General features: G+C 49.4%; 1 protein-coding gene across 1 annotated transcript in view; it reads left to right on the top strand.

Annotated features, from left to right (window-relative positions):
• Window positions 1-15,658, top strand: part of LOC138800933 (putative methyltransferase DDB_G0268948) — a 90,825-nt gene extending 75,167 nt beyond the window's left edge. Inside the window, exon 7 of the mRNA XM_069983190.1 lies at window positions 15,377-15,658. Coding sequence (XP_069839291.1) covers window positions 15,377-15,464 — 88 coding nt within the window. The 3' untranslated portion in view covers window positions 15,465-15,658. The remainder of the gene's footprint in view (window positions 1-15,376) is intronic.
• The last annotated feature ends 11,497 nt before the right edge of the window (window positions 15,659-27,155 follow it).

Below are 27,155 nucleotides of genomic sequence, written 5' to 3'. Positions count from 1 at the left end.
CCCTGGGACTACGTATCAGGGTGGTTTGGTGCTCTCCCCACTATGAGGCACCCCTTGGCAATGGGCTTCCTTCTCTGGAGAGAGGGATATCTGGCTATTCCCGTGTTTTGAGACTTGTAACTGAGGCTCCACTGACCCCTTTTTTGCATATTCAAATTTTGTATGGGACAATCAATGGAGACTCATAAATGAGTACTCCACTGGATTTTTTTTCACTATTCTCCCTGAGTTCAGTGATTGTTGTGTTTTGTTCACACGTCTAATTCCACAGTCCTGGAGTGTCTGGCTCACACTTCGATGGCCATAAGGATGAGTAGTGAGACAGCCAGCCAGGTATCTGTGGGTAGCTTGGATATGACCCTGACTTGGCACAGGCACGCAGCAATTCCCCCACATCCTCCATCTGACATCCTCAGCAACATCCCGCTAACTTTTGACCCGCCACCTGCAAGGGAACTGTTGGCGTCTATGAGCAGCGAATTGTTCTTTGATGACGATGAGCACGTGGAGGAAGAGACAGGGGACAATCAAGTGCAGGGCAGAGCTGTGTTGGAGGTGATATCAGAGCAGGCCCATGTTAGGCCTGGCAGGAGAGCAGTAGGCAGTAGACGAGAGAGGGCTGGGCAGGAGCCTGATGAGGATGATAGCAAGATTCTGGAACAGGATGATGCTACATCGGATGTTACATGGGATCCACGGCAGGATTTGGCTTATTCGGCGGATTCGTCAAACGGGAATCCGTCCGCCAGCAGGCCCACCACAACTAAAAAGCAGACAGGCAGCAGTAGTCAACTAACAAGTCGGAAACATAGCCGGGACAAGCAGATGACCACTGGGGAAACCTCCTCCACTGCAGGTCCTGCAGCGCCCGCCCATCCTCGCAGCCTGTCGGTACTAGACTCTACACCCCGCCTGTGTGGCAGTTTTTTAAAAAGTGCCCGGAGGATACCTATGTGGTCATTTGTCGCCTGTGCGACAGGCGCATTAAAAGAGGCAAGAGTTGCCATCCTGGCACCAGCACCATGGCTGCCCATATGAAGCGCCACTACCTTTCCGTCTGGGAGAAACGGGGTGATAGTGGGTCACAGCAGGCCCAGGCACAGCCGCGGTCAACAGCAGCAGGAAGCAGCAGTAGTCAGGGGGGCCTTTCACAGAGTCAGACCTCCTCTGTGGAAGGGAGTGTGGCTTCACTCCCTTCTTCGGCTGGTGGCCCCTGTGTCGCTAGCAGTAGGCAGCCTGGCATCATGGAGTCCCTATACCGGAGGCAGACATATGCACCCAGCAATCCCGCAGCAGTTAAGCTGAACACCCACCTGGCCAAGTTGCTGGTCCTCCAGGCTTTGTCGTTTAAAGTTGTCGACTCGGTACCTTTCTGTGAACTGATGTCATGTGCGGAGCCACGGTGGAAGGTGCCGAGTCAACACTACTTTTCCAACACAGCTATCCGGGCCATGTATAGCTATGTTCGCGAAAAGGTTGCTGACTCACTAAGCCATTCAGTGAGCAGACATGTACATTTAACCACAGACATCTGGAGCTGTAATTACGGGCAAGGGCAGTATATGTCCATTACTGCTCAGTGGGTAAATGTAATATGGCCGGCGGACCCCCAGCAACTTGGCCAGGGAAGGGTGATGACACCACCCCGTTGTCACAGCAGGGTTCCTGTGTCGCGGTCCTCCTCCACCTCCTCCAGTAGGTCCAAAACCTCCTCATCCGCCAGTGTTCCTCCCTTGTACTACTTGGATGTAGCACGGAGGTGTCACGCTGTGCTGCATCTAGCCTGCCTGAGTGAAAGGAGACACACAGGTGAAGAGCTGCACCGCCTGCTCGAGGCGGAAATCCTCTCGTGGCTGGCTCCACGCCAACTTAAAGTTGGGACGGTGGTGAGTGACAATGGGAGCAACATTCTCTACAGACTGTGCTGTCAATGGCTCGAAAGCTGTGTAACCATTTCAGCCATTCAAGTCGCTCTCACCACATCCTCCTCGACCTGCAGCGGAGGAATGGTCTTCCCAACCATCGTCTAATTTGCGATGTAGTCACGCGGTAGAACTCCACCCTCCACATGCTGGACCGGCTCTATGAGCAGAGGAAGGGCTTAACTGATTTCCTCTTGATGCAGGCGGACACGGCGACTCCCTTGTGTAACCTGGAGCTCGGGCAGTGGCAGCTCATGCATGACACCTGCCGCTTGCTACGACCCTTTGAGGAGGCCACCTTTCTGGTCAGTGGGCAAGACACAGGACTGAGCGCCATCATACCCATGCTTCATGTACTGGAGCTGATGCTGATGCGACTCAATGGTGAGGGGGAAGAGGTCTTGCCACTGTCGCAGCCTAAGTCGCTGGAGGAAGGCTTGGCGGAAGAGGAGGGAGAGTCAGTTGAGGAGGAGGAGGAGGACCTGAACGCACAGGAACTCTTAGGGGAGATGGGTGGAGGAGAAGGAGATGAGCCTTCCTGACAGACCAGAGGGGGGCCAGAGGAGGATATGCAGGGCTATGAGGAGGATGAGGAGGATGGAGGCAGTACCCATTGGCAGTATGCTGTGGGGACGGAGGCGGGGACTCCTTCCCACTCTCTGGTGGAAATGGCTAAGCGCATATTGATATGCTTTCGGGCCGACCCATGCCTGCAAAGGATTCATCAATGGGACGAGTTCTGGCTGGCCACACTACTGGACCCAAGGTATCGCACCAAGCTGTGTGAATTCATTCACCCTTCCCAACGGGAGGAAAAAATGAATTATTATAGAGAGGAGCTAGATGCACAGTTAGTGGCAGGCTTTGCAACACGACGCTCTCATTCACGCCATTCCCACCAGGGCCACACCAGCAGCGCTTCCTCCTCCACATCCTCCTCTAGCAGCTTGGGTGGCATGAGCAGCGGCACCAGTCTGAGCCTGATGTCCATGATGCACGCTTTCATGCAGCCACAGGCTGGGGTAACAGGAGCACCCGCACAGCAGCAGGACATGGCGGCACACCTCAAACAGCAAGTCCAGGTGTTTTTGGACTCTACGTCGCCACCTAACATCCCTGAACCCTTGGACTTCTGGGTGGGAAATTAGATGTCTGGCCACAACTCGCTGAATTTGCTTTGGACATACTCTCCTGTCCGGCCAGCAGTGTGTCATCCGAGCGAGTTTTCAGCGCAACAGGTCATATTGTCAGTCCCAGGATTGTCCTGGTGTGGAGCGTCTGACTTTCATCAAAATGAACGCCACATGGATAGATAAGGACTTTGTGACACCTGCTCCTAATACCACAGAGTAGGATTTGGTCGTGTTGTCACCAAGGTGTAGGACCTTTTCTGCTTCTATTATGGCCTATATGTGAACTAGACAGTACTGGTCATTCCACCATTCCTGCTGCTGCTGCTGCTGCTGCCGCCCTGCTACCTCTCGCTTTTCCATGGACCTCATTATTCTGCTTCCGCTGCTCATGTCACCACATTACAACTGCTACTCCTGCCCTGGCCTCCATGTTGGCTACTGCCGCTCCTGCCCTGGCCTCCATATAGGCTACTGCTGGGCCTTCACTGGCCTCCATGTTGACCACTTCTGCTCCTGCCCTGGCCTCCCTGTTGGCTACTGTTGGTCCTGCTTGGCCTCCATGTTGGCTACTGCTGGGCCTTCACTGGCCTAGATGTTGGCTACTGCCGCTCCAGCCCTGGCCTCCCTGTTGGCTACTGTTGGTCCTGCTTGGCCTCCATGTTGGCTACTGCTGCTCCTGCCCTGGCCTCCCTGTTGGCTACTGTTGCTCCTGCCCTTGGCTCCATGTTGGCTACTGCTGGGCCTTAACTAGAATCAAGGTTGACTACTGCTGTGCCTGCCCTTGCCTTCATGTTGGCTACTGCATTGCCTTCACTGGCCTCCATGTTGACTACTGCTGTGCCTGCCCTTTCCTCCATGTTGACTATTGCTGCTCCTGCCTTGCCTCCATGTTGGCTACTGTTGCTCCTGCCCTTGCCTCAATGTTGGCTACTGCTGGGCCTTAACTGGCATCTAGGTTGACTACTGCTGTGCCTGCCCTTGCCTCAATGTTGGCTACTGCTGGGCCCTGACTGGCATCTAGGTTGACTACTGCTGTGCCTGCCCTTGCCTCAATGTTGGCTACTGCTGCTCCTGCCTGTCATAGAAACATAGAAGATTGTCAGCAGAAAAAGACCACTGGGTCCATCTAGTCTGCCCTTTTAGTATTTTCTTTCTTATTATCTTAGGATAGATGTATGTTTATCCCAGGCGTGTTTAAATTCTGTTATTTTAGATTTACCAACCACCTCTGCTGGAAGTTTGTTCCAGGTATCTACTACTCTTTCAGTAAAATAATATTTTCTCACATTGCTTCTGATCTTTCCCCCAACTAACCTCTCACTGTGTCCTCTTGTTCTTGAGCTCAGTTTTTTTTACCAAAAACACTTCCCTCCTGAACCTTATTTAGTCCTTTAACATACTTAAAGATTTCAATCATGTCCCCCCTTTCCCTTCTTTCCTCCAGACTATACAGATTCAAATCCTTAAGTCTTTCCTGATATGGTTTATGCCTCACACCCTCCACTATTTTTGTAGCCCGTCTTTGGACCCGTTCTATTTTATCAATGTCCTTTTTTAGGTGAGGTCTCCAGAACTGGACACAGTATTCCAGATGTGGCCTCACCAGAGCTCTATACAGCGGGATCACAATCTCCCGCTTCCTACTGGTTATACCTCTAGCTATACAGCCAAGCATACAATTTGCTTTCCCCACCGCCTGGTTGCACTTGTGACTCATTTTAAGGCTGTCAGAAATCACTACCCCTAAATCCTTCTCTTCTGACGTCTTTTCCAACACAGTACTGCCGATGTGATACTCGGATAGAGGATTCCTCCTCCCTAAAGGCATTATATTACATTTGGAAACGTTGAACTTCAATTTCCACTGTTTGGACCACTTATCTAGCAAAGCTAAATCATTTTCCATATTACTGACATCTCCAGGAATATCAACCCTATTGCACACTTTTGTGTCGTCAGCAAACAGACAAACTTTACCTACCAACCCTTCTCCTATGTCACTTACAAACATATTAAAAAGAATAGGACCCAGAACAGACCCTTGTGGCACACCACTTGTAACCAGTCTCTGCTCGGAATATACACCATTAACAACAACTCTCTGATATCTATCCTTCAGCCAACCACAAATCCACTGAACTATCCAGGGATTAAGGGCCCTATTCCACCGGACGATTATCGTTTGCATAATCGTTAACGATTAACGATCTCCAACGACCGCTATTGCGAAAGACCTGAAAACGTTCACTCATTTCCATGGAACGATAATCGTTACTTATGATTGTAATTGCGATCGTTTTTCTTTGCTATTTATTCGCTATTGCGTTCGTCTCTATTGCGAACGACTGAACGATGTCTTATTCAATGCGAACGATTTGCGAACGTTTTGCGAACGAGCAACGATAAAAATAGGTCCAGGTCTTATAAAGCGATCAACAATTTCTCGTTTGGTCGTTAATCATTAACTGCATTTCAACCGAACGATTTTCGTTTAGATTCGAACTATTTAACGATAATCTGAACGATAATCGTCCGGTGGCATAGGGCCCTAAGTCCAATTTTCTCAAACTTCTCTATCAGCTCTTTATGGGGAACTGTATCAAAAGCTTTGCTGAAGTCCAGATAGACGATATCCATAGCATCACCTTCATTCAGCACTTTTGTGGCATAATCAAAGAAATCAATGAGATTAGTCTAACATGATCGGCCCGCAGTTAAGCCAAAACAACCGTATATCTCCACATAAACAAAGAGGTTAATACATGCAAATAAATAAGTCTGTACAATCATTTCTTTGCATGGATTAACCTCTTTATTTATGTGGAGATATACGGTTGTTTATTTATCTATTGATTTACTGGTAAGAACTGGTTATGAATTCATGGACTTATGATTTATGAACTTTTGAACTTCAGAATCTCATGGACTTATGGGCTGATGAACTTTACATATGTTATTTGCCCTTTGTTTACATAGTGACAACCTGCCATGTGCATATATTTGTTTACCTCTGTCCCAGGACTTCCTGAGATGACCAACCCGGAAGCCCAATATGATGTCATTAAGATGTGCCTATATATTGCTCATGTAGTGTATGCTCTGTATGCTTGATAAAGGCCCATGTTAGACAATATAGGGCCGAAACGCGTTGCAATAAAGAGTATATGTTTACTATGCCATCTACCTCTGGATGATCCCTGGTTGCACCGCTGTGTGCAAATCTGAATACTCCTGCGCTTATTATACCTGGTGTGGATTCGACTCTTGGTCCTGTAATCGGCTGATTACACATCTGCTAAATTCAACCAAATACACTACCCCCATATCATATAGATGCTTTAAACCAGGGGTGGGGAACCTTTTCCATGTCGAGGGCCGGTCGGGCATTAATAAAATCATTCGAGGGCCGCATACCGTGCGCGGCAGTTAGTAGCGGGGGTTTGCAGCACCCAGGACAAGGCATAGTATTGTTCCCCTAGTGCCCCTGCTATTGTAGTTAACCCCCAGTGATGCCCCTTGTAGTCTAGTTAACCCCCAAGTCATGTCCCTGGTAGCCTAGTTAACGCCCATCAGTCATGTCCCTGGTAGCCTAGTTATTCCCCCCCCATCAGTCATGTCCCTGGTAGCCTAGTTATTCCCCCCCCATCAGTCATGTCCCTGGTAGCCTAGTTATTCCCCCCCCCCCATCAGTCATGTCCCTGGTAGCCTAGTTATTCCCCCCCCATCAGTCATGTCCCTGGTAGCCTAGTTATTCCCCCCCCCATCAGTCATGTCTCTGGTAGCCTAGTTGTCTCCCCCATCAGTCATGTCCCTGGTGGCCTAGTTATCCCCCCATCAGTCATGTCCCTGGTAGCCTAGTTGTCCCCCCCATCAGTCATGTCCCTGGTAGCCTTTTTTTCCCCCCCCCCCCCCCCCATCAGTCATGTCTCTGGTAGCCTAGTTGTCCCCCCCATCAGTCATGTCCCTGGTAGCCTAGTTGTCCCCCCATCAGTCATGTCCCTGGTGGCCTAGTTGTCCCCCCCCCCCCATCAGTTATGTCCCTGGTAGCCTAGTTATTCCCCCCCCCCCCATCAGGCATGTCCCTGGTAGCCTAGTTATTCCCCCCCCCCATCAGTCATGTCTCTGGTAGCCTAGTTATTCCCCCCCCCCCATCAGGCATGTCCCTGGTAGCCTAGTTGTCCCCCCCATCAGTCATGTCCCTGGTAGCCTAGTTGTCCCCCCCCCATCAGTCATGTCCCTGGTAGCCTAGTTGTCCCCCCCCCCCCCCATCAGTCATGTCCCTGGTAGCCTAGTTGCCCCCCCCCCATCAGTCATGTCCCTGGTAGCCTAGTTGTCCCCCCATCAGTCATGTCCCTGGTAGCCTAGTTGTCCCCCCATCAGTCATGTCCCTGGTAGCCTAGTTGTCCCCCCATCAGTCATATCCCTGGTAGCCTAGTTGCCCCCCCCCCCATCAGTCATGTCCCTGGGATCCTAGTTAACCCCCAAATAAAAAAATAAACATCCCACTCACCTTACCTCCGTTCCCACGCAGTCCATGTCCTCTTCTCTCCCAGGTCCTCTGTGCCGGTCTTCTCCTGCAGGCGGCGCGCGATGAAATGACGTCATCGCGCGCGGCCCGCAGGAGACTAAAGACACGCGCCGCTCTGCTGGGGAAGGAGCCGGCACAGACAGCATCCTCCGGTGTCCAGCAGCTGTCACAGACACCGGAGGATGCTGTGTATGCCGGCTCCTTCCTCCTCCAGAGCGGCGAGCATCACAGGGGAGCTGCGGGCCGTGGGCCGCATCGGGAGGTCTCAGGGGCCGGATGCGGCCCGCGGGCCGGAGGTTCCCCACCCCTGCTTTAAACTATGAAATCCGAAAAAATCCGAAAATCCAGTCGGACCGAACTTTTGAAAAGTTCGCTCATCTCTAGTTGTAACATGCAGCAGAGCTATGAATGTGAATAGTGCATGCTACAGAGCTGTGTATGTATGAGTGTACTAAACTGTAATGGAGAGTGTTAAATTGTCCCTGTGATTAAAAAACACCTTTTAGATGTCACAGAGACATGAAGAAAGTAGTGTAGGGTCCACGAGCACCTTAGAGGAGTCTACATGGGTACAATCAGGCAGGGTGGTAAAGGAAGGATGCACGCCAGGTAAAGCACAATCCTGAATGTGGGTAAAACAAACTTGCAGAGAGTACTCTAACAGCATCCGTATGTAATTAGATTCCTTGCTTTACTTTCATCAACAAGTACAGTTTCAATCTCACAGAGGTCTTTGTCAAGCAACACAGAGACAAGTCAAAAGTATTAATCTGTAAGGGTCCCAGTGCTGTGACAACACTGATCTTTAGAACAAGTGGTTTAAAGTGCATGGTTACACGATCTGCATCCAGTTACATTAGACAGACTCCATAGACTTATAATGAAGCCTGTCTAGTGAAGCTGGATGGAGAACACAGCCAGCAGGGGACTAAAGAGCTTAGTCGTGAGCTTCTCCTGGCTTCTTCTAATGATCTCAGCACTGCGACACAAACTGCTTAACCCCTAGACGACCGTTGGCGTACAGTTATGCCCTGGAAGTCTGTCATCAGATGACCCAGGGCGTAACTGTACATCCTGGGTGTTTGTGCTGCTATGTGGTATGCTCCGGAGCACGCTTCATAGCAGGTGGGGGCCAGCTGCAATGAGCAGCCCGGGCCTTACTGTTAATGACAGGCTGCAGCGATCACGCTGCAGCCTACCATTAACCCCTTAAACGCCACGGCATTTAAGTGTAAGTGACAGGGGCAGTCCCTGTCACTTACCAATCGGGACTCCCGCAGTGTGACTGCGGGGATTCCGATCGTTTTAACGGACCGCCAGAGGTCTCTTACCTTCCTCCTCTTACCTTCCTACCGTAGCGCGTGTAATTGTCCAATCTATTAAAATATAACAATCGTCATTGCGAACGACTTAAACGAAGAGGGAAAAAAGCAGCAGGATAAAAATAAAAAGTGATCAAAACGTCCGAGCTAAACAAATATGGTATTAGTAAAAACTAGAGATCATGGCGCACAAAATGACACCCCATACAGCCCCGTAGGTGAAAAACTAAAATCGTTATAAGAGTCAAAATAAGGCCACTTTATTAATAGTTAATTTTTTTTAAAAAAAGGATTTCATAAAAAAAAATATATAACATTAGAGAATCTGTGTAAGGGTACAAACACACTTGCCGGATCCGCAGTAAGTTTCTCGCTGCAAATTTGCAGCGAGATTCGCTGCGGATCCTGGCCCTATGCACTAAACGGCAGCCCACCGCGGCCCGCCCCGTTAACCCAACCAGCCGCCGGAGCCTATACGTCACCTGATCCCGGCTCTGGCTTCCTCCACTGGCCTCCAATGACTACTGCTGCTCCTGTACTGGCCTCAAATGACTATTGCTGGACCTCCACTGGCCTCCAATGACTACTGCTGCTCCTTCACTGCATTTGTGACCTTTTTCCTGAATAGACCCTGTAATGGTGAATTTCCTGCATAGACCCTGTAATGAGCAGCCCGGACCTTACTGTTAATGATAGGCTGCAGCGATCACGCTGCAGCCTGCCATTAACCCCTTAAACGCTGCGGCGTTTAAGTGTAAGTGACAGGGGCAGCCCCTGTCACTTACCAATCGGGACCCCCACAGTGTGACTGCGGGGGGCCCGATTGTTTTAACGGACCGCCAGAGGTCTCTTACCTTCCTCCTCTTACCTTCCTACCGTAGCGTGTGTAATTGTCCAATCTATTAAAATATAACAATCGTCATTGCGAACGACTTAAACGAAGAGGGAAAAAAGCAGCAGGATAAAAATAAAAAGTGATCAAAACGTCCGAGCTAAACAAATATGGTATTAGTAAAAACTAGAGATCATGGTGCACAAAATGACACCCCATACAGCCCCGCAGGTGAAAAACTAAAATCGTTATAAGAGTCAAAATAGGGCCACTTTATTAATAGTTAATTTTAAGAAAAAAAGGATTTCATAAAAAAAATATATAACATTAGAGAATCTGTCTAAGGGTACAAACACACTTGCCGGATTCGCGGGGGTTTCTCGCGGGGGCTTTTTGGCAGCAAGATTTGCTATGGATCCTGGCCCTATGCACTAAATGGCAGCCCACCGCGGCCCGCCCCGTTAACCCAACCAGCCGCCGGAGCCTAAACGTCACCTGATCCCGGCTCCCGCTTCCTCCAGCTTGCTTCGGGGCTCCTGGTGTCTTCCCAACCCGCTCAGCCAATCAGTGCGCTGCGGCCGGGCAGCGCACTGATTAGCCGAGCGGAAAGTGGCATGAATCAGAGAAGCAAGCCGGAGAAAGCCGGAGCCGGGATCAGGTGACGTATAAGCTCCGGCGGCTGGGGGTTAACGGGGCGGGCTGCGGACAAACTCGCAGCAGGGATGTACATCCCTGCTGCGAGTTTGTCTGCCATTGAGTACACAGGCTGAGAAACTGGCTGCGGATCGGCAAGTGTGTTTGTACTCTTAACCTGCATATGGTTGTGTTCGGACAGATCTATAGAATAATGGTATCATGTCTCTTTTACCATATTGTACATTAAGTAGACACAGGAACCCCCCAAAAGTTACCATATTGCATTCCTTTTTACGATATCACCAATTTATATTTTCATAAATGATATTTTGGAGTTCCATCATACATGTTATGGTAGAATGAAAGACACCATTACAAAGTACACCCAGTCCTGAAAAAAACAAGCCCTTATATGGCCCTGTAGATTGAAAAATGAAAGTGCTAGAGCTCTTAGAAGGGAACAGGGGCGGGCTGGGCCGGGGGGCAGGGTGGCATCTGCCCCCCGGGCCGGTCTTCCCCAGTACATTAGAGGGCCGCACTGAGGCTGCTTACCGCCCCAGCGCTCTCCTCTCTGCCACACACAGAAGCTGCGCTGCTGCAGGGCCGGTCTGTGATGCGATGGGCTGAAGCTGCTCCCTTCCCTAGTTAAGCCCCGCCTCCTAGTCCCATGTTCCTCCTGGTCCCGGGCTTCCTGCCGCTACTGAAGGGGGAGAGGACAGCAGGGCCGACAGTGCAGGGCAGCACAGCTTATTATACACATTCAGTTACACTCACTGACTGTCGGCTGTGAGGTAACATAGGTGCCTAACGCTCCAGCTGCCCCCAGCAGGTCCTGTGTGTGTCCTCACAGCAGCTGCCTGTGCTGCCAGAGCGGAGATCAGCTGTCTGCAGATACAACTATTGTGCAGACTGCCCAGCTCCCTGTATGTGTGGTGAGGAGGAGGCTACAGGCTGCTAACCTCCAGCCACACAGCGTCCCCCAGCTACAGGATCCTGCTTCCTGCCCATCCCCCCCTGTCCTGCTCTGGGCTCAGCTGCTGTATATGTCAGGTACTTCGGGCTGTACATAGGAGGGAGGTCGGGACAGAGAAGGGGGGGGAGTCTGCTGAGCTGGGCTGAGAGAAGCAATCACATTAGCACTTGTACCCCCAACCCCTTGTAGCTGCTGCTCTGTTCCCCCTATAGCTGCCCCCTCTCCCATAGGCTTAGCCTCTCTCCACCTGTACCTGCTATGTACCTCCTAAGGCTGAAGTGTGCCCCCCCCACACACACACACACTACTGTGTTCTCCCCCATTCTGGCTGCTGTGCCCCCACACACTTCTGGCTGCTGTTCCCCATAGCATTAGGATTCCTAATTGTACTAGAAGACGTCCAGTTATACTGCACAAAAGTAAGTGTGACTGTATGTATGACTGAACTATGTATGTGTATTTGCAATGTATGGCCAGGTTCACACTATGCATTTTTTTTAGCCCAACTACGGCCATTGTTATAAAATATGGCTGTTGTCTTTACATAGAGTGAACCTGGCCTATGTGAATAATATCCACACACACACACACACACACACACTTATGGTTTTTTTTTCCTGCTCCTGATCATTGAAGGAGAAGAATGAAAAAAAAAATGCAGATGCTGCAAAACTGCTCCCGATAGAATAATATACACCCATACAGAACCATACAGTGCAATATGCACCCATACAGAACAATACGCACTCATACAGAACCATACAGTGCAATATACACCCATACAGAACCATACAGTGCAATATACACCCATACAGAACCATACAGTGCAATATGCACCCATACAGAACCATACAGTGCAATATACACCCATACAGAACCATACAGTGCAATATGCACCCATACAGAACCATACAGTGCAATATGCACCCATACAGAACAATACGCACTCATACAGAACCATACAGTGCAATATACACTCATACAGAACAATATGCAATCATAAAGAACCATACGGAACAATGCACACCTATACGGAACAATATGTACTCAGAAATACATACATAATACATAATACAGAACCATACAGTACAATATACACCCAAACAGAACCATACTGAACAATATGCATCCATACAGTACAATATACACCCATACAGTGCAATATACACCCATACAGAACAATATGCACCCATACAGAACCATACAAAACAATATGCACCCATACAGAACCATACAGTACAATATACACCCAAACAGAACCATACAGAACAATATACACCCATACAATGCAATATACACCCATACAGAACCATACAGAACAATATGCACCCATACAGAACCATACAGAACAATATGCATCCATACAGTGCAATATACACCCATACAGTACAATATACACCCATACAGAACCATATGCACCCATACAGAACCATACAGAACAATATACACCCATACAGAACAATATGCATCCATACAGTACAATATACACCCATACAGAACAATATGCATCCATACAGAACAATACACACTCATACAGAACCATACCGAACAATATGCAGCCATACCGAACAATATGCAGCCATACAGAACCATACAGAACAATATGCACTCATGCAGAACTATAGGATATTAATTATTGATATTAATTAGGCACATCTGGTTTCTGGCATGGTGTCATTTGAACAAATAACAATAGTTCTGCATGCTGCACTATTTTGGGTATTTTGGACATGAACTGCCAAAGCCTCACTCCCCACTCATTCATTTTAACAAGATGTCCCCAAAGACTTTCATTATGTGACCGTCACAGTCATGTGGCACAGAGCTGAGGGAACATACGGAGCATGGACCTCTCCCAGTTTGTTCTGATTGGTTGCTGTCTGAACATTCACACTCTGACCAATACAATTTTTTAATATGTTTTTATGACATATGAAACATTTTTTTCTGGTGACATTGACCATTTAAATGAGAACTCCAGTGATAATATAATTTTAGACTTCCAGCAAAAGCGATAACAACTATAGTCAAAATACAGAAACCCCAGTTTCCCAGCATATTGTATTGTAGTCAGTATGATGGCGGTCACCCAGCTTTCCCAGCAACTTATACTCAGTATGATGGCGGTCACCCAGCTTTTCCACAATCTTATACTCAGTATACTGGAGGTCACCCAGCTTTCCAGCATCTTATACTCAGTATGATGTGGTCACCCAGCTTTCCAGCATCTTATACTCAGTATGATGTGGTCACCCAGCTTTCCAGCATCTTATACTCAGTATGATGTGGTCACCCAGCTTTCCAGCATCTTATACTCAGTATGATGTGGTCACCCAGCTTTCCCAGCATCTTATACTCAGTATGATGTGGTCACCCAGCTTTCCCAGTATCTTATACTCAGTATGATGGAGGTCACCAAGCTTTCTACCCATTTTATACTTAGTATAATTGAGGTCACCCAGCTTTCCCCCAATCTTATACTCAGTATGATGGAGGTCACCCAGCTTTCTACGCATCTTATACTCAGTATTATGTGGTCACCCAGCTTTACCAGCATCTTGTCAGTATGATGGAGGTCACCCAGCTTTCCCAGTATCTTATACTCAGTATGATGTGGTCACCCAGCTTTCCCACCATCTTATACTCAGTATTATGAAGGTCACCCAGCTTTTCCACCATCTTATACTCAGTATTATGGAGGTCGTCCAGCTTTCCCACCATCTTATACTCAGTATGATGTGGTCACCCAGCTTTCCCACCATCTTATACTCAGTATGATGGAGGTCACCCAGCTTTCCCATCATCTTATACTCAAAATGATTGCGGTCACCCAGCTTTCCCAGCATCTTAGAATGATAGAGGTCACCCAGCTTTACCATCATCTTGTGCTCAGAATGATGGAGGTCACCCAACTTTCTACCTATCTTATACTCAGTATGATGTGGTCACCCGGCTTTCCCACCATCTTATACTCAGTATGATGGAGGTCGACCAGCTTTCCCAGCATATTGTGCTCAGAATGATGGAGGTCACCCAGCTTTCCCACCATCTTGTACTCAGTATAATATGGTCACCCAGCTTTCCCAGCATGTTATACTCTGTATGATGGAGGTTGTCCAACTTTCCCACCATCTTATACTCAGTGGTTGATAGCCTCGGGGAGCTGGATAGTAGATCTATACTGTGCAGCTGAAAACCATATCATCACAACTGTGGTAATTGGTTCCCTATAAAGGAGCACTCCAGCCCTTACTACTCTCCTCACATCAGTGCAGGGACGGTAGATGGCACCCCGGGCCTGTACTTCCGCCAGCAGCGATGTTCCAACAGTTCGGGTAACGTCTCCAGCCCTTCTGGTAATTTGTGACCAGCGAATTCCTACTGCTCTGTGTAAAGGGGCCAGAAGTCACCTTGTCAATGTAAGTCTATGGGATGGTTCTGTGTCAGCGATGAGCCGCCCCATATACTTATACAGGAAGGAGATCTCCGACCCCTTCACAGCGAGCAGTAGGAATTCCTTGTTTACAAATGACTGGAAGGGTCGGATGTGTTATCCGAAGTGTCAGAGCATTGCCGCTGGAGGAAGTAGAGGTCCGGGTGGCATCTACCTTCCCTGCACTGATGTGGGGAGCGTAATAATAGGTAAGGGCCAGAGTGGTCCTTGAAGGATGGGCCGCTAGCCGGCTACTCATGGGCCACTGCTGTGTGCTTGCCCCCCAGGCTAAAATTTGCTAGCCTGCTGGAAGGGAATGAGGAAAAAACAAAAATGCAAAAAATAAAATTTGTGCAGTCCACTGGGTCATTTTGGGCCTGGTCTTCAAAGGGTCTTCAAACTGTCTGTTTTTTCAAATGGCAGGAACATTTTACGGCCAGCTTCTCACAAGCAAATTGCTGAGATTTCTGTGTCACTGTTTATTTAGTATGAAATAATATGTTTTCCTGCTAATCTGGTGTATCCTATACTCCGAAAAATATGGTATATGTTTATGTACATGTCTATAATTTTGCTAAAATAAACTTATCGTTACAGATTTAGAAAGATCCTTGGAGAAGAAGTGGATTATGTCCAGCTGAATTTGTGTCTGAAATACTACTGTGTCCTTGCTTGCAAACACTAAGATGGATTATTTGTATCCTTGTCTAAAGTTAAAATGCATCAATGGTGTTGGGTATAATTTTTAATAAGATTGAGGGTGCCTTCACATGTAGCGAAATCCGCTGCGGATCCAGTGTCATTCAACCCTATTGACAATACGTACTTGCAGCGGCATTGACATCCCGCTGCGAGTATGTAAATTAAGCCCCTGGCGGCCGGAGCGTAACACTGACAGCGGCCGGAGCGTACTGACAGAGGTACCCATCCTACTGCACAGACCGATCGTGCAGGCTCCGCTCCGTAGTGCTGCTGCTGCCGGGCACGGCTCTCTCCCCACAACTCGGGACGCTGCACCCCCCATCATCACCACCACCACCACCGAAGCAAGCTGGAGCGGTGTGTGGATTGATATGTGCAGCGTCCCGAGCCGTGAGGAGAGAGCCGTGCCCGGCAGCAGCAGCACAACGGAGGGGAGCCTGCACGATCGGTCTGTGCAGGAGGATGGGTGCCTCTGTCAGCATGCTCCGGCCGCTGTCAGTGTTATGCTCCGCCCGCGGGATGTCAATGCCGCTGGATCAGCAGCGGATTTCACTGTGAATTTGTAGCATGACGTCCACTACGGATCCGGTACTTTGAAGGCACCCTAAACGTTAATTTTTAAATGGTTCAAAACCCATTTGGTGAATTGCATGATTATTACTGGAGGTGTATATTACTGAGCTCTCACTTAGTGAATCTGTTTCTATTGTTGGCATTGGGAATTGTTGGATTTATAACAGCTGATGTTAAAACTGACCATTAGCTGGGATTATAAAGGCTATTTTGTATGTGTGTGCATATGGCTCCTATTATACAGATATCTGTGTTGTCGGGTATAATTGTTAATGGTATGATTAAAGGATATGTTTTAAATTGGTGTAGATCCCTTCTGTAAATTTACATTTCATCTGATGAAGGAGATCACACTCCCAAAACATGTTATCCGGAACAAACTGTACTATATTATTTTAATAAAACTAGTTTTCTAACTACTTCATTTTGTTGTCTTCTGGAAAATCACAGCATCAAGGGTCTTATTTTGTCTCCTGTAAACTATATTGTTATGGCACCTACACTGGGAGCATTCCCAACTAGCCCTTCCTGGATACAATACCACCTTTGTTGGGGCAATATACAAAAAGCCCAAGTGACAACTAAGTGATAGTCCCCCTTTAAATTGGGAAATATAGACATTCTTTTTACATCCTGGAGTATAAGGCGCCAATCATTATCTCTCCATGTTTTTCTTTCTCCCTATTTCACCTTACAACAATACAATGACCCTAAGCCGACAACCAATACATCCTAGGAGCGGCTTATAGACAATACTGTGAATGTCCTTAAGTGGCCTATCCACAGCCCTGACCTGAACCCAGTCAAAAAGTAGCTGTGTACTGAGGCTCCCCATCCAACCCAACAGAGCTTGAGAGGATTTGCAGGAAACAATGGCATAAAATCCCCAAATCCAGTTTTGTAATCTTTTGGCATCATACCCAAATGGTAAATACTTTTGTGTCAGAAAAGATAAAGTATTTTTGGTTTGATACCTTTATTGGCCAACTAGAAAAAAAAGCTGTAAAATCACACCCAAACTGAGGACAAGAGTGTTGCTGTTTGTGGGAAAAGGTGACCAGGCGTTTATGAGCCTGCATAATCCCATCAAAGCAGCAGCTAAGCATTGGAATACTTAAAAGGGGTGTCAGAGTAAATCCCCCATTACACGGGGCAAGGTGGAGAGCAAGCGAGCAACCTGTCAAAAGCGGTTAATAGGGGGACAGCGGAAGAGCTGTCCGGGTGATCGTCAGATTGTCTTGGCAGCCCATAGGAGACAGTGTCAGTCTGCAGCCGCCGTTCCTATTACACGGGGAAACAGCAGCAGATCATTAGGGCTCTGGTGAAAACCAGCGGCCCCTTAGACTCCGCTCCCTGGTGAGGTTAGTGCCATCGCTGGTGGCGGTCCAGTGGATCCACTACTCCAGGCGTTACAGTAGGCTCCAACCATGGATCCCGGCGAGGTGCCTAATATCCGTGACATAGCCCGAGTGGTCGCCCAACAGGCGCAACAAATCCAGCAACGGTCGCAGCAGATCCAGCAACTCACTGCCGCCTTACAGCAGCATACTACAGCCCAGCGCTCACCACCTCCTGCTGCTTTTTCTACACTTCGACTGGCTCTCCCAAGTAAATACTCTGGTGACTCCAAGTTGTGCAGAGGATTCCTGACCCAATGCACCATGCATATCGAACTTCTAAGCAGTCAGTTTGCCACCGAGCGCTCTAAAGTGGCTTTCATCATCAGCCTATTGGAAGGTAGAGCTCTGGCCTGGGCCACACCACTGTGGGACCGTGATGATCCTGTGGCTGCTAATCTCAGAATTTTCCTGGCCGAGTTCCGCTCTGTCTTTGAGGAACCTGCCCGTGCGTCTTCGGCTGAGACTGCTCTCCTCAACCTATCCTAAGGAACTTCCTCTGTTGGTGACTACGCCATCCAGTTCCGCACCCTGGCGGCAGAATTAGACTGGAATGAGGCCGCTCTAATAGCCACCTTCAAGAAGGGCATGTCCAGTCGGGTGAGAGACATGCTTTCCGCCCGAGACCTACCTACCTCCCTGAACGAACTCATCCTACTGGCCACCAGGGTCGATTCTCGTTTTTCTGAGAGAGAGGAGGAGGTCTGGCATGAACGGCGACTAGGCCTGTCCCGTCGCCATCACCAGCTGGCACCGGTCTTCCAGAATCCTGATGTTCCGGAGTCCCAGTCGACTCCTGAGATTCCTATGCAGGTGGAACGGGCTCACCTGACGCCTGATGAAAGAATTCGTCGTCTGGAGCTGAATCTCTGCCTCTACTGCGGTGGTTCGGATCACTTTCGGCTGAGATGTCCCCAACGTCCTCAAGCGTCCAGGAAACTCCAGCACCTAGGTCCGGTGGGAGAGGTCTCCCTGAGTGTGAATGCCACCTCTCCAAAGTTGTCAGTGCCAGTTTCCATCCAGACACCCTCAGGACAAACTCTCCAGACTACTGCCTTTCTCGATTCTGGGTCAGCAGGCAATTTTATTGCAGCTACATTGGTCCAGAGATGGCGGCTACCCGTGACCCCACTAGCCAGACCCCTGACTATCTCCTCGGTCACGGGCGAGATTCTTACCGACCATGTGCACTACCAGACCGCACCTCTAGTCCTCCAGGTGGGCACTTCACATCTGGAGAAGATCTCCTTCTACGTCCTTCCCCATTCTTCTTCCACCATCCTCCTGGGACTCCCTTGGCTGCAATTACATGCCCCTAAGCTGGATTGGAGAAGCGGGAAGATTCTTAGTTGGGGTCAGGACTGTTCCAACCAGTGTCTGAGGTCACCTCAGCCCAAGTACTCTATGCTGTCACCCGAGCCCGCCAAGCCTTTGTCCGGCCTACCGGCGGAATACCAAGACTTGCCTGATGCCTCCACCTGCAGGCAAGAAAGAGGGGGAGGCCAAAGGGGGGGTACTGTCACGGCCGCAGCGGCGTCCCGTGTTCCGGGCCGCCGCCGAGACCTACTCCTGCCCCATGCAGCCGCCGGGGTCCTTGTGCAGGGACCCGGCGCTGCTGCTAGTTCAGCCCCTGGGGGCGCCTCACCTCTCCTCCGCTCCTGTCTCCGTCTGTGTCGGCCGGCGGCGCGTCCCCGCCTCCTAGGGCGCGCGCGCGCGATTTAAAGGGCCAGTCCACCCCTAATTGGTGTTGCACACAATCACTCCCTATAAATTCCAGCCATGCCCCACTACAGGTGTTGGAGCCTCTACATGCTTCCCATAGCGTTTGGCCCAGCTCCCTGTTGTTCCTGATTCCTATCCGCTACCTGGTCCCTAGTCCCTGTTCCTGATATGTAGATAAACCTCTTTTTCATTCATGAATTCAATGCTATGAGTAGTCATGAGCGAACGTGCTCGTCCGAGCTTGGTACTCGATCGATTATTAGGGTACTCGATGGTACTCGTTACTCGGACGAGCATCTCGCAATACTCGAGGAAATCTCATCATCCGTTTCCTGTAAGTTTGGGCGCTATTTCTCAGCCAATAAGACTGAAACTCTTTGGTACATCCTGCGATGACGTGGGACCCATACATGTCGATAGCAGCGATTGGTTGGCCAGATCAGATGACCCAGCCATATAAAACTCAGCGCTGGCAGTACTCGCTTCAGACGCATGCTGTAAGAGATCAGAGACAGAGCTGCTGCTGGTCAGGGAGAGTGTCAGTGTAGGATTTAGCGTTCCAGTAGGCAGGGTATATACTAGCAATATAAACAAACAGCCCTTTTCAGGGCTTAAAAGCGTTTTTTATAGTGCTATTACAGACTGCTGGCTGGGACTTGCAGTGCTGCTACCGCGATTTAACCAGCACACTGTGTTGATCGGCTGCTGGCAGAAAGGGGACATTAGGTGTTGCATACAGACCCCTAAGAAGTGCAGCAATGCTCAGTGTACTCTTTTTTTATTTTGGGGCTGGTGGTGCAGCTATATTACACTGTATTGCTGGTATTTCTAGTACATCCTGCATACAAATACTTCACTGCTGTGCTGATTTTGAAGGGGGTGTCAGGTGTATAGTTCACGCCAATACCAAATTGAACCATCCAGCCCCCCCCCCTAAACTAGTGGGCACTACACTGTATTGCTGGGATTTCTAGTACATCCTGCATGCAACTTCTTCACTGCCGTGCTGATTTTGAAGGGAGTGTCAGAGTGTGTATAGTTCACGCCAATACCAGATTGTACCTTCCAACCCCACCAAACCAGTGGGTACACCAAGTATTTTTCCTGATTTCTGTGTTTCATACGCAAGGCCAATCTAAGTTCCATACTGTCCAGTGTCCATAAAATGGTGAACCCCAGGGGTAAGGGTCGATGGCATGGGCGTGGGGTTCCAAGTGATGTGGTTGCCAGAGGCCGTGGTTCAGGGCAGGGTGATATAGCAGCACCTGTTGAGGAGGTAGCAGTGGCACACCACAGACGTCCACTCCCTAGCTTTTTTGACCAACTTACAGTGTCTCAAGGTAGGCCGTTATTGAAACCGCAGCAGTGTGAACTGGTGATCACATGGATAGCGGATAATGTGTCCAGTAACTTATCCACCAACCCGTCTTCCACGCAGTCCACCCACGCTACCCAAGGGAGTGGAACTCTTGCTCCATTAGCTCAGCCTCCTTCCCCACAGCCTGGCCCCTCCAGGGAAAGAAGGGATTCAGATCCACCACCATGCTCCCAGGAACTCTTTTCTAAAACCTTCCCTGACTCAGAGCAACCGGAGCAGTCGATCTGTCCTGATGCCCAAAGTATGCAGCTCACGCAGTCAGTGAGTGATGAGAGCAGGGACTTGCAAGCGGGGTTGGAAGAGGTGTCTGATGATGACGATGAGACCCGGTTGTCAGACAGTGAGGTTGTTGTCATGGATGTAACTCAAAGTGAGGAAGAGAGTGAGGAGCTGGTGGATGAGGATGAGGTGACTGACCTGAGCTGGGTGGATAAGCCTAGTGAAGACGTGCTTCTGAGGGGGAAGCAAGTTCACCCGCAGGATCGGTTGGAAGAGGAAGAGGGGTGGGCAGAGGGAGAAGCAGGGGCAGAGCGGGTAGATCAGCAACTGTTTCACGGAGTCAAACTCCCGTGGCCAGGGCTAGAAGTTCCCAAGTCTGGAGATTTTTTAAAGAAACTGTGGATGACCGATGGACTGTAGTGTGCAACGTGTGCCATGCAAGGATCAGCAGGGGAGCCATCACTACCAGCCTAACCACTACCAGCATGCTCAGGCATATGAGTGCTAAACACCCCACTCTGTGGAACCAAGGCAGTTCAGCGAGTGCAAGTCGCACACCTGCTCCTTCCCCTGTGTCACATGCTGACTCTGTCAGTCCCCAGGCCCCAGGCACGAGCGCCTCCTGCCCTACACGCACCCCTTCACCTCCACTATGCTCCACACCCTCCAGCAAGGTGTCCAAGAGCATTGTTCAACAGTCCCTGCAGCAGACCTTTGAACAGAAGCGCAAATACACTGCCACCCACCCACATGCACAAGCCCTAAATGTGCACATAGGCAAACTGCTGAGATTGCCTCCATCTCATAGCTTTAGCAGTGTGGTGGGTAAGCGCCAACAGGCGGTGTTGAAACTGCTGAGCTTAGGCAACAAGAGGCACACGGCCCAGGAGCCGTTGCAGGGCATCACGGCGCAGTCAGATTTTTGGCTCGCACCACGGAGCCTCAAACCAGGCATGGTTGTGTGTGACAACGGGCGACACCTGGTGGCGGCTCTGCAACTCGGCAACCTCTTACATGTACCATGCCTGGCCAACGTGTTCAACCTAGTGGTGCAGCGGTTTCTTAAGACCTACCCCAATTTGGCTGACTTGCTCACCAAGGTGCGTCGCATCTGTGCGCATTTCCGCAAGTCAACCACGGATGCTGCCACCCTTAGGGCAATGCAAAGGCACTTGCAACTGCCGGCTCACAGACTGCTGTGCGACGTTCCCACAAGGTAGAATTCCACCTTCCAGATGGTAGCCAGGGTTTACCAGCAACGCAGAGCCATTGTGGAATGCCAGATGTCCACCTCGGTGCGAAGCGGTAGTCAGGTCAGTCAGCTACCTCAAATCTACAATGAGGAGTGGACGTGGATGTCTGCCATCTGTCAGGTACTGGGCTCCTTTGAAGAGTCAACACAGATGGTCAGCGGAGATGCCGCCATCATCAGCCTCACCATCCCGCTGCTGTGTCTGCTTAAAACCTCCCTGCTCAGCCTGAAGTCTGACACTTTTCCTTCGTCTCAGGAGACGGGTGAAGAACAGCCGCCGCTAGATAGCCAGACCACCCTGACGTCAGTTTCTCACACCGAGTAGAGGATGAGGAGGATGAAGAAGAGGATGAAGAAGAGGAAGAAGAGGAGCAGACTGGTGCCGCCACTGAAGAGGGTACCCATGCTCAATCCTTACTTGTTGAGCATGTATGGCCTGAAGAGGGTGAATTGGTGGAGGAGGAGGAGGAGGAGGAGGAGGAGGAGGAGGAGGAGGAGGAGGAGGAAATTGAGGCTAGTCAGGAGAGGTAGTTCTTGCGTGTTAGGACCCTGGCGCACATGGCTGACTTTACGTTAGGCTGTCTTTCCCGTGACCCTCGGGTTAAATTTTTTTTTGACAGAAACAAATTACTGGATGTTCACCCTCCTGGACCCTCGGTACAAACAGAACTTTCCCACTCTCATTCCTGCCGAGGAACGCAGTATGAGACTGAATCAATATCAACAGGCCCTGGTGCAGAAGCTGAAAATGTACTTCCCATCTGACACCACTATTGCCAGAGGACGTAGTTCTGTGGGCCAAAGAGTGGGAGAGAGGAGCGGTGGAGCAGGCAGCTTGTAAAGGGGCAGGGGAACACTCTTCAAGGCCTTTGACAGTTTCATTGCACCCCAGCAAGACTATGTCAACCGTACCCAGTCTAGACAGAGTAGGGGGGAAGCCTTCAGGAAGATGGTGAGGGAGTACCTTGCTGACCATACCAGCTTCCTTCACGATCACTCTGCTACCTACAACTACTGGGGTTCAAAGCTGGATACGTGTCCCGAACTGGCGCTTTACGCCTTGGAGGTGCTGGCCTGCCCTGCCGCTAGCGTGGTGTCAGAGCAGGTCTTCAGTGCAGCTGGTGCCATCATCACTGATAAGCGCACCCGCCTGTCCACTGACAGCGCTGATAAGCTGATGTTTATAACAATGAACAAAGCCTGGATTTCACCTGAATTCAACTGTACACCGGGGGAAAGCTGCTAAACATGAAAATTCTTGGTATCTCCTCTCCTCCTCCTGCAATTCTCAGCCAACTGCCAAGTCTTCTTCTGCCATGCAGGGTCTGGCCTAATTATTGGGAGGCTCAATTGCTTCCTCACTCACTTCTAATGGTTCTCTGTGTCCACACTGCCATGTTCTGATGTTTAACTACGTCTGCGGAGGAGCGGGACTGGTTGTTGGGGGCCAGCCGATCGCGCCCCTGCCAACCGGCCAGCTGTTTTATTTATTTTTTTTTGTCTAGCCGTGGCCAGGACCTCAACACTCCCGGTCGAGAGGCATCAAGTGTACTCTTGATGGTAAATGGTGAGTGACAGCAGGCCTAGCCAGTTAGCTGTCAGCACCCGGGTTCATTTTTACTACACATCCCAGCCCCTGGACTCACTCCAATTTTTGGGTGGGCTCACTTGATTCCTCACTCACTTGTAATGGTTCTCTGTGTCCTCACTGCCATGCACTGTCTGGCCTAGTTTTGGGGAGCCTCACTAGCTTCCTCACTCACTTGTAATGGTTCTCTGAGTGTTCAAGGCCCTGCACTGTCTGGCCTAGTTTTAGGGAGCCTAACTAGCTTTCTCACTCACTTGTAATGGTTCTCTGTGTGTTCAAGGCCCTGCAGTGTCTGGCCTAGTTTTGGGGAGCCTCACTAGCTTCCTCACTCACTTGTAATTGTTCTCTGAGTGTTCAAGGCCCTGCAGTGTCTGGCCTAGTTTTGGGGAGCCTCACTAGCTTCCTCACTCACTTGTAATGGTTCTCTGTGTGTTTAAGGCCCTGCACTGTCTGGCCTAGTTTTGGGGAGCCTCACTAGCTTCCTCACTCACTTGTAATGGTTCTCTGAGTGTTCAAGGCCCTGCACTGTCTGGCCTAGTTTTAGGGAGCCTAACTAGCTTTCTCACTCACTTCTAATGGTTCTCTGTGTGTTCAAGGCCCTGCAGTGTCTGGCCTAGTTTTGGGGAGCCTCACTAGCTTCCTCACTCACTTGTAATTGTTCTCTGAGTGTTCAAGGCCCTGCAGTGTCTGGCCTAGTTTTGGGGAGCCTCACTAGCTTCCTCACTCACTTGTAATGGTTCTCTGTGTGTTCAAGGCCCTGCACTGTCTGGCCTAGTTTTGGGGAGCCTCACTAGCTTCCTCACTCACTTGTAATGGTTCTCTGTGTGTTCAAGGCCCTGCAGTGTCTGGCCTAGTTTTGGGGAGCCTCACTAGCTTCCTCACTCATTTTTAATGGTTCTCTGTGTCCTCACTGCTATGCTGTGTCTGGCCTAATTTTTGGGAGGCTCACTAGCTTCCTCACTCATTTTTAATAGTTCTCGGTGTCCTCACTGGATCTCTGTGTGCTGAATGCCATGCTGTGTCTGGCCTTATTTGGGGGAGGCTCACTTGCTTCCTCACTCATTTTTAATGGTTCTCTGTGTCCTCACTTGTAATGGATCTTAGGGTGCTGAATGCCATGCTGTGTCTGGCCTAATTTTGGGGAGGCTCACTAGCTTCCTCAATCACTTGTAATGGATCTCTGTGTGCTGAATGCCATGCTGTGTCTGGCCTTATTTTGGGGAGGCTCACTTGCTTCCTTACTCACTTTTAATGGATCTTTTTGTGCTGAATGCCATGCTGTGTCTGGCCTAATTTTTGGGAGGCTCACTTGCTTCCTCACTCACTTTTAATGGATCTCTGTGTGCTGAATGCCATGCAGTGTCTGTCCTAATTTTTGGGAGGCTCACTAGCTTCCTCACTCATTTCTAATGGTTCTCTGTGTGCTCACTGCCACGCTGTGTCTGGCCTAATTTTTGGGAGGCTCACTAGCTTCCTCAATCACTTGTAATGAATCTCAGTGTGCTGAATGCCATGCAGTGTCTGTCCTAATCTTTGGGAGGCTCACTAGCTTCCTCGCTCATTTTTAATGGTTCTCTGTGTCCTCACTGCTATGCTGTGTCTGGCCTAATTTTTGGGAGGCTCACTAGCTTCCTCATTCACTTGTAATATATCTCAGTGTGCTGAATGCCATGCTGTGTCTGGCCTAATTTTGGAGAGGCTCACTAGCTTCCTCAATCACTTGTAATGAATCTCAGTGTGCTGAATGCCATGCTGTGTCTGGCCTAATTTTTGGGAGGCTCACTTGCTTTCTCACTCACTTTTAATGGTTCTCTGTGTGCTGAATGCCATGCTGTGTCTGGCCTTATTTTGGGGAGGCTCACTAGCTTCCTCACTCACTTTTAATGGATCTCTGTGTGCTGAATGCCATGCTGTGTCTGGCCTAATTTTTGGGAGGCTCACTAGCTTCCTCAATCACTTGTAATGGATCTCAGTGTGCTGAATGCCATGCAGTGTCTGTCCTAATTTTTGGGAGGCTCACTAGCTTCCTCACTCATTTCTAATGGTTCTCTGTGTGCTCACTGCCACGCTGTGTCTGGCCTAATTTTTGGGAGGCTCACTAGCTTCCTCAATCACTTGTAATGAATCTCAGTGTGCTGAATGCCATGCAGTGTCTGTCCTAATTTTTGGGAGGCTCACTAGCTTCCTCGCTCATTTTTAATGGTTCTCTGTGTCCTCACTGCTATGCTGTGTCTGGCCTCATTTTTGGGAGGCTCACTAGCTTCCTCACTCACTTTTAATGGATCTCTGTGTGCTGAATGCCATGCTGTGTTTGGCCTAATTTTGGAGAGGCTCACGAGCTTCCTCAATTATTTTTAATGGATCTCTGTGTGCTGAATGCCATGCAGTGTCTGTCCTACTTTTTGGGAGGCTCACTAGCTTCCTCACTCCCTTTTAATAGTTTTCTGTGTACTCACTGCCATGCTGTGCCTGGCCTAATTTTTGGGAGGCTCACTAGCTTCCTCAATTACTTGTAATGGATCTCAGTGTGCTGAATGCCATGCTGTGTCTGGCCTAATTTTTGGGAGGCTCACTAGCTTCCTTAATCACTTGTAATGGATCTCAATGTGCTGAATGCCATGCTAGGTCTTGTATAATTTTGGGGAGGCTGACTGGCTACTGCTTCTACCTAGTTCACTCCTCACCGCCATGCTGTGTCAGGCTGAATTTTTGGGTGGTTCATGATATGCTACCTCTGTTTTAATGGTTCCCTGTGTTCTCACTGCCATGCTGTGTCAGGCTGAGTTTTGGGTGGTCCATATGCCTACCTCTGTTTTAACCAGGCTGTTGCACAGAATTAGGCATAATGGTGCCATTAGGCAGCCTCAGAGGCATGCATACATGCTGCCCCTGCTGTTTCCTGTCCATTTCCGTTGTGTTTCCATCAATTTCTGAGGTTGACAGGTTTTCACACGACCTTCCCTCTACCGAACCTAAGTCTCCTGCAAAAAAGCTTGAGTTTCCCATTGACTTCAATGGGGTTCGTTACTCGAAACAAGCACTCGAGTATCAGGAGATATTCATTTCGAGTAACAAGCACCCGAGCATTTTAGTACTCGCTCATCACTAGCTATGAGGCAAAATGCAGCTGCACATAGCTACTTGATATGTTATCCTTCAGAAAAAGATACATACAGTGGTACCTCGGTTCTCGAACTTAATTGGTTCCGGAAGGCAGTTTGAGAACCAAACAGTTTGAAAACCGAGCAGTGTCTTCCCATAGGAAATAATGTAAATGTGATTAATTGGTTCCAGCAGCCACCAATAATTACCTATAATACTCATTTATTACACTGATAAGTGCTCAGTATAATCACTAAAGTACAGTACAGAACAGCACTATACTGTACAGGACATTAAACATAAGAAACGTTCATCAGAACCAGCAATTATAGAACTGAAGTAACCAACTCCTCACCCAACCTTTACTGTATAGCGTCCCCCCCATCCAAGCACTGTAATGTATGGGAGATGGTGGTGCACTGCCTGTACTACTACTGCACTGT

This window comes from Dendropsophus ebraccatus, chromosome 9 (assembly GCF_027789765.1).
Source record: "Dendropsophus ebraccatus isolate aDenEbr1 chromosome 9, aDenEbr1.pat, whole genome shotgun sequence".
Classification (NCBI taxonomy): domain Eukaryota; kingdom Metazoa; phylum Chordata; class Amphibia; order Anura; family Hylidae; genus Dendropsophus; species Dendropsophus ebraccatus.
This window is presented reverse-complemented; position numbering and strand designations above follow the sequence as displayed.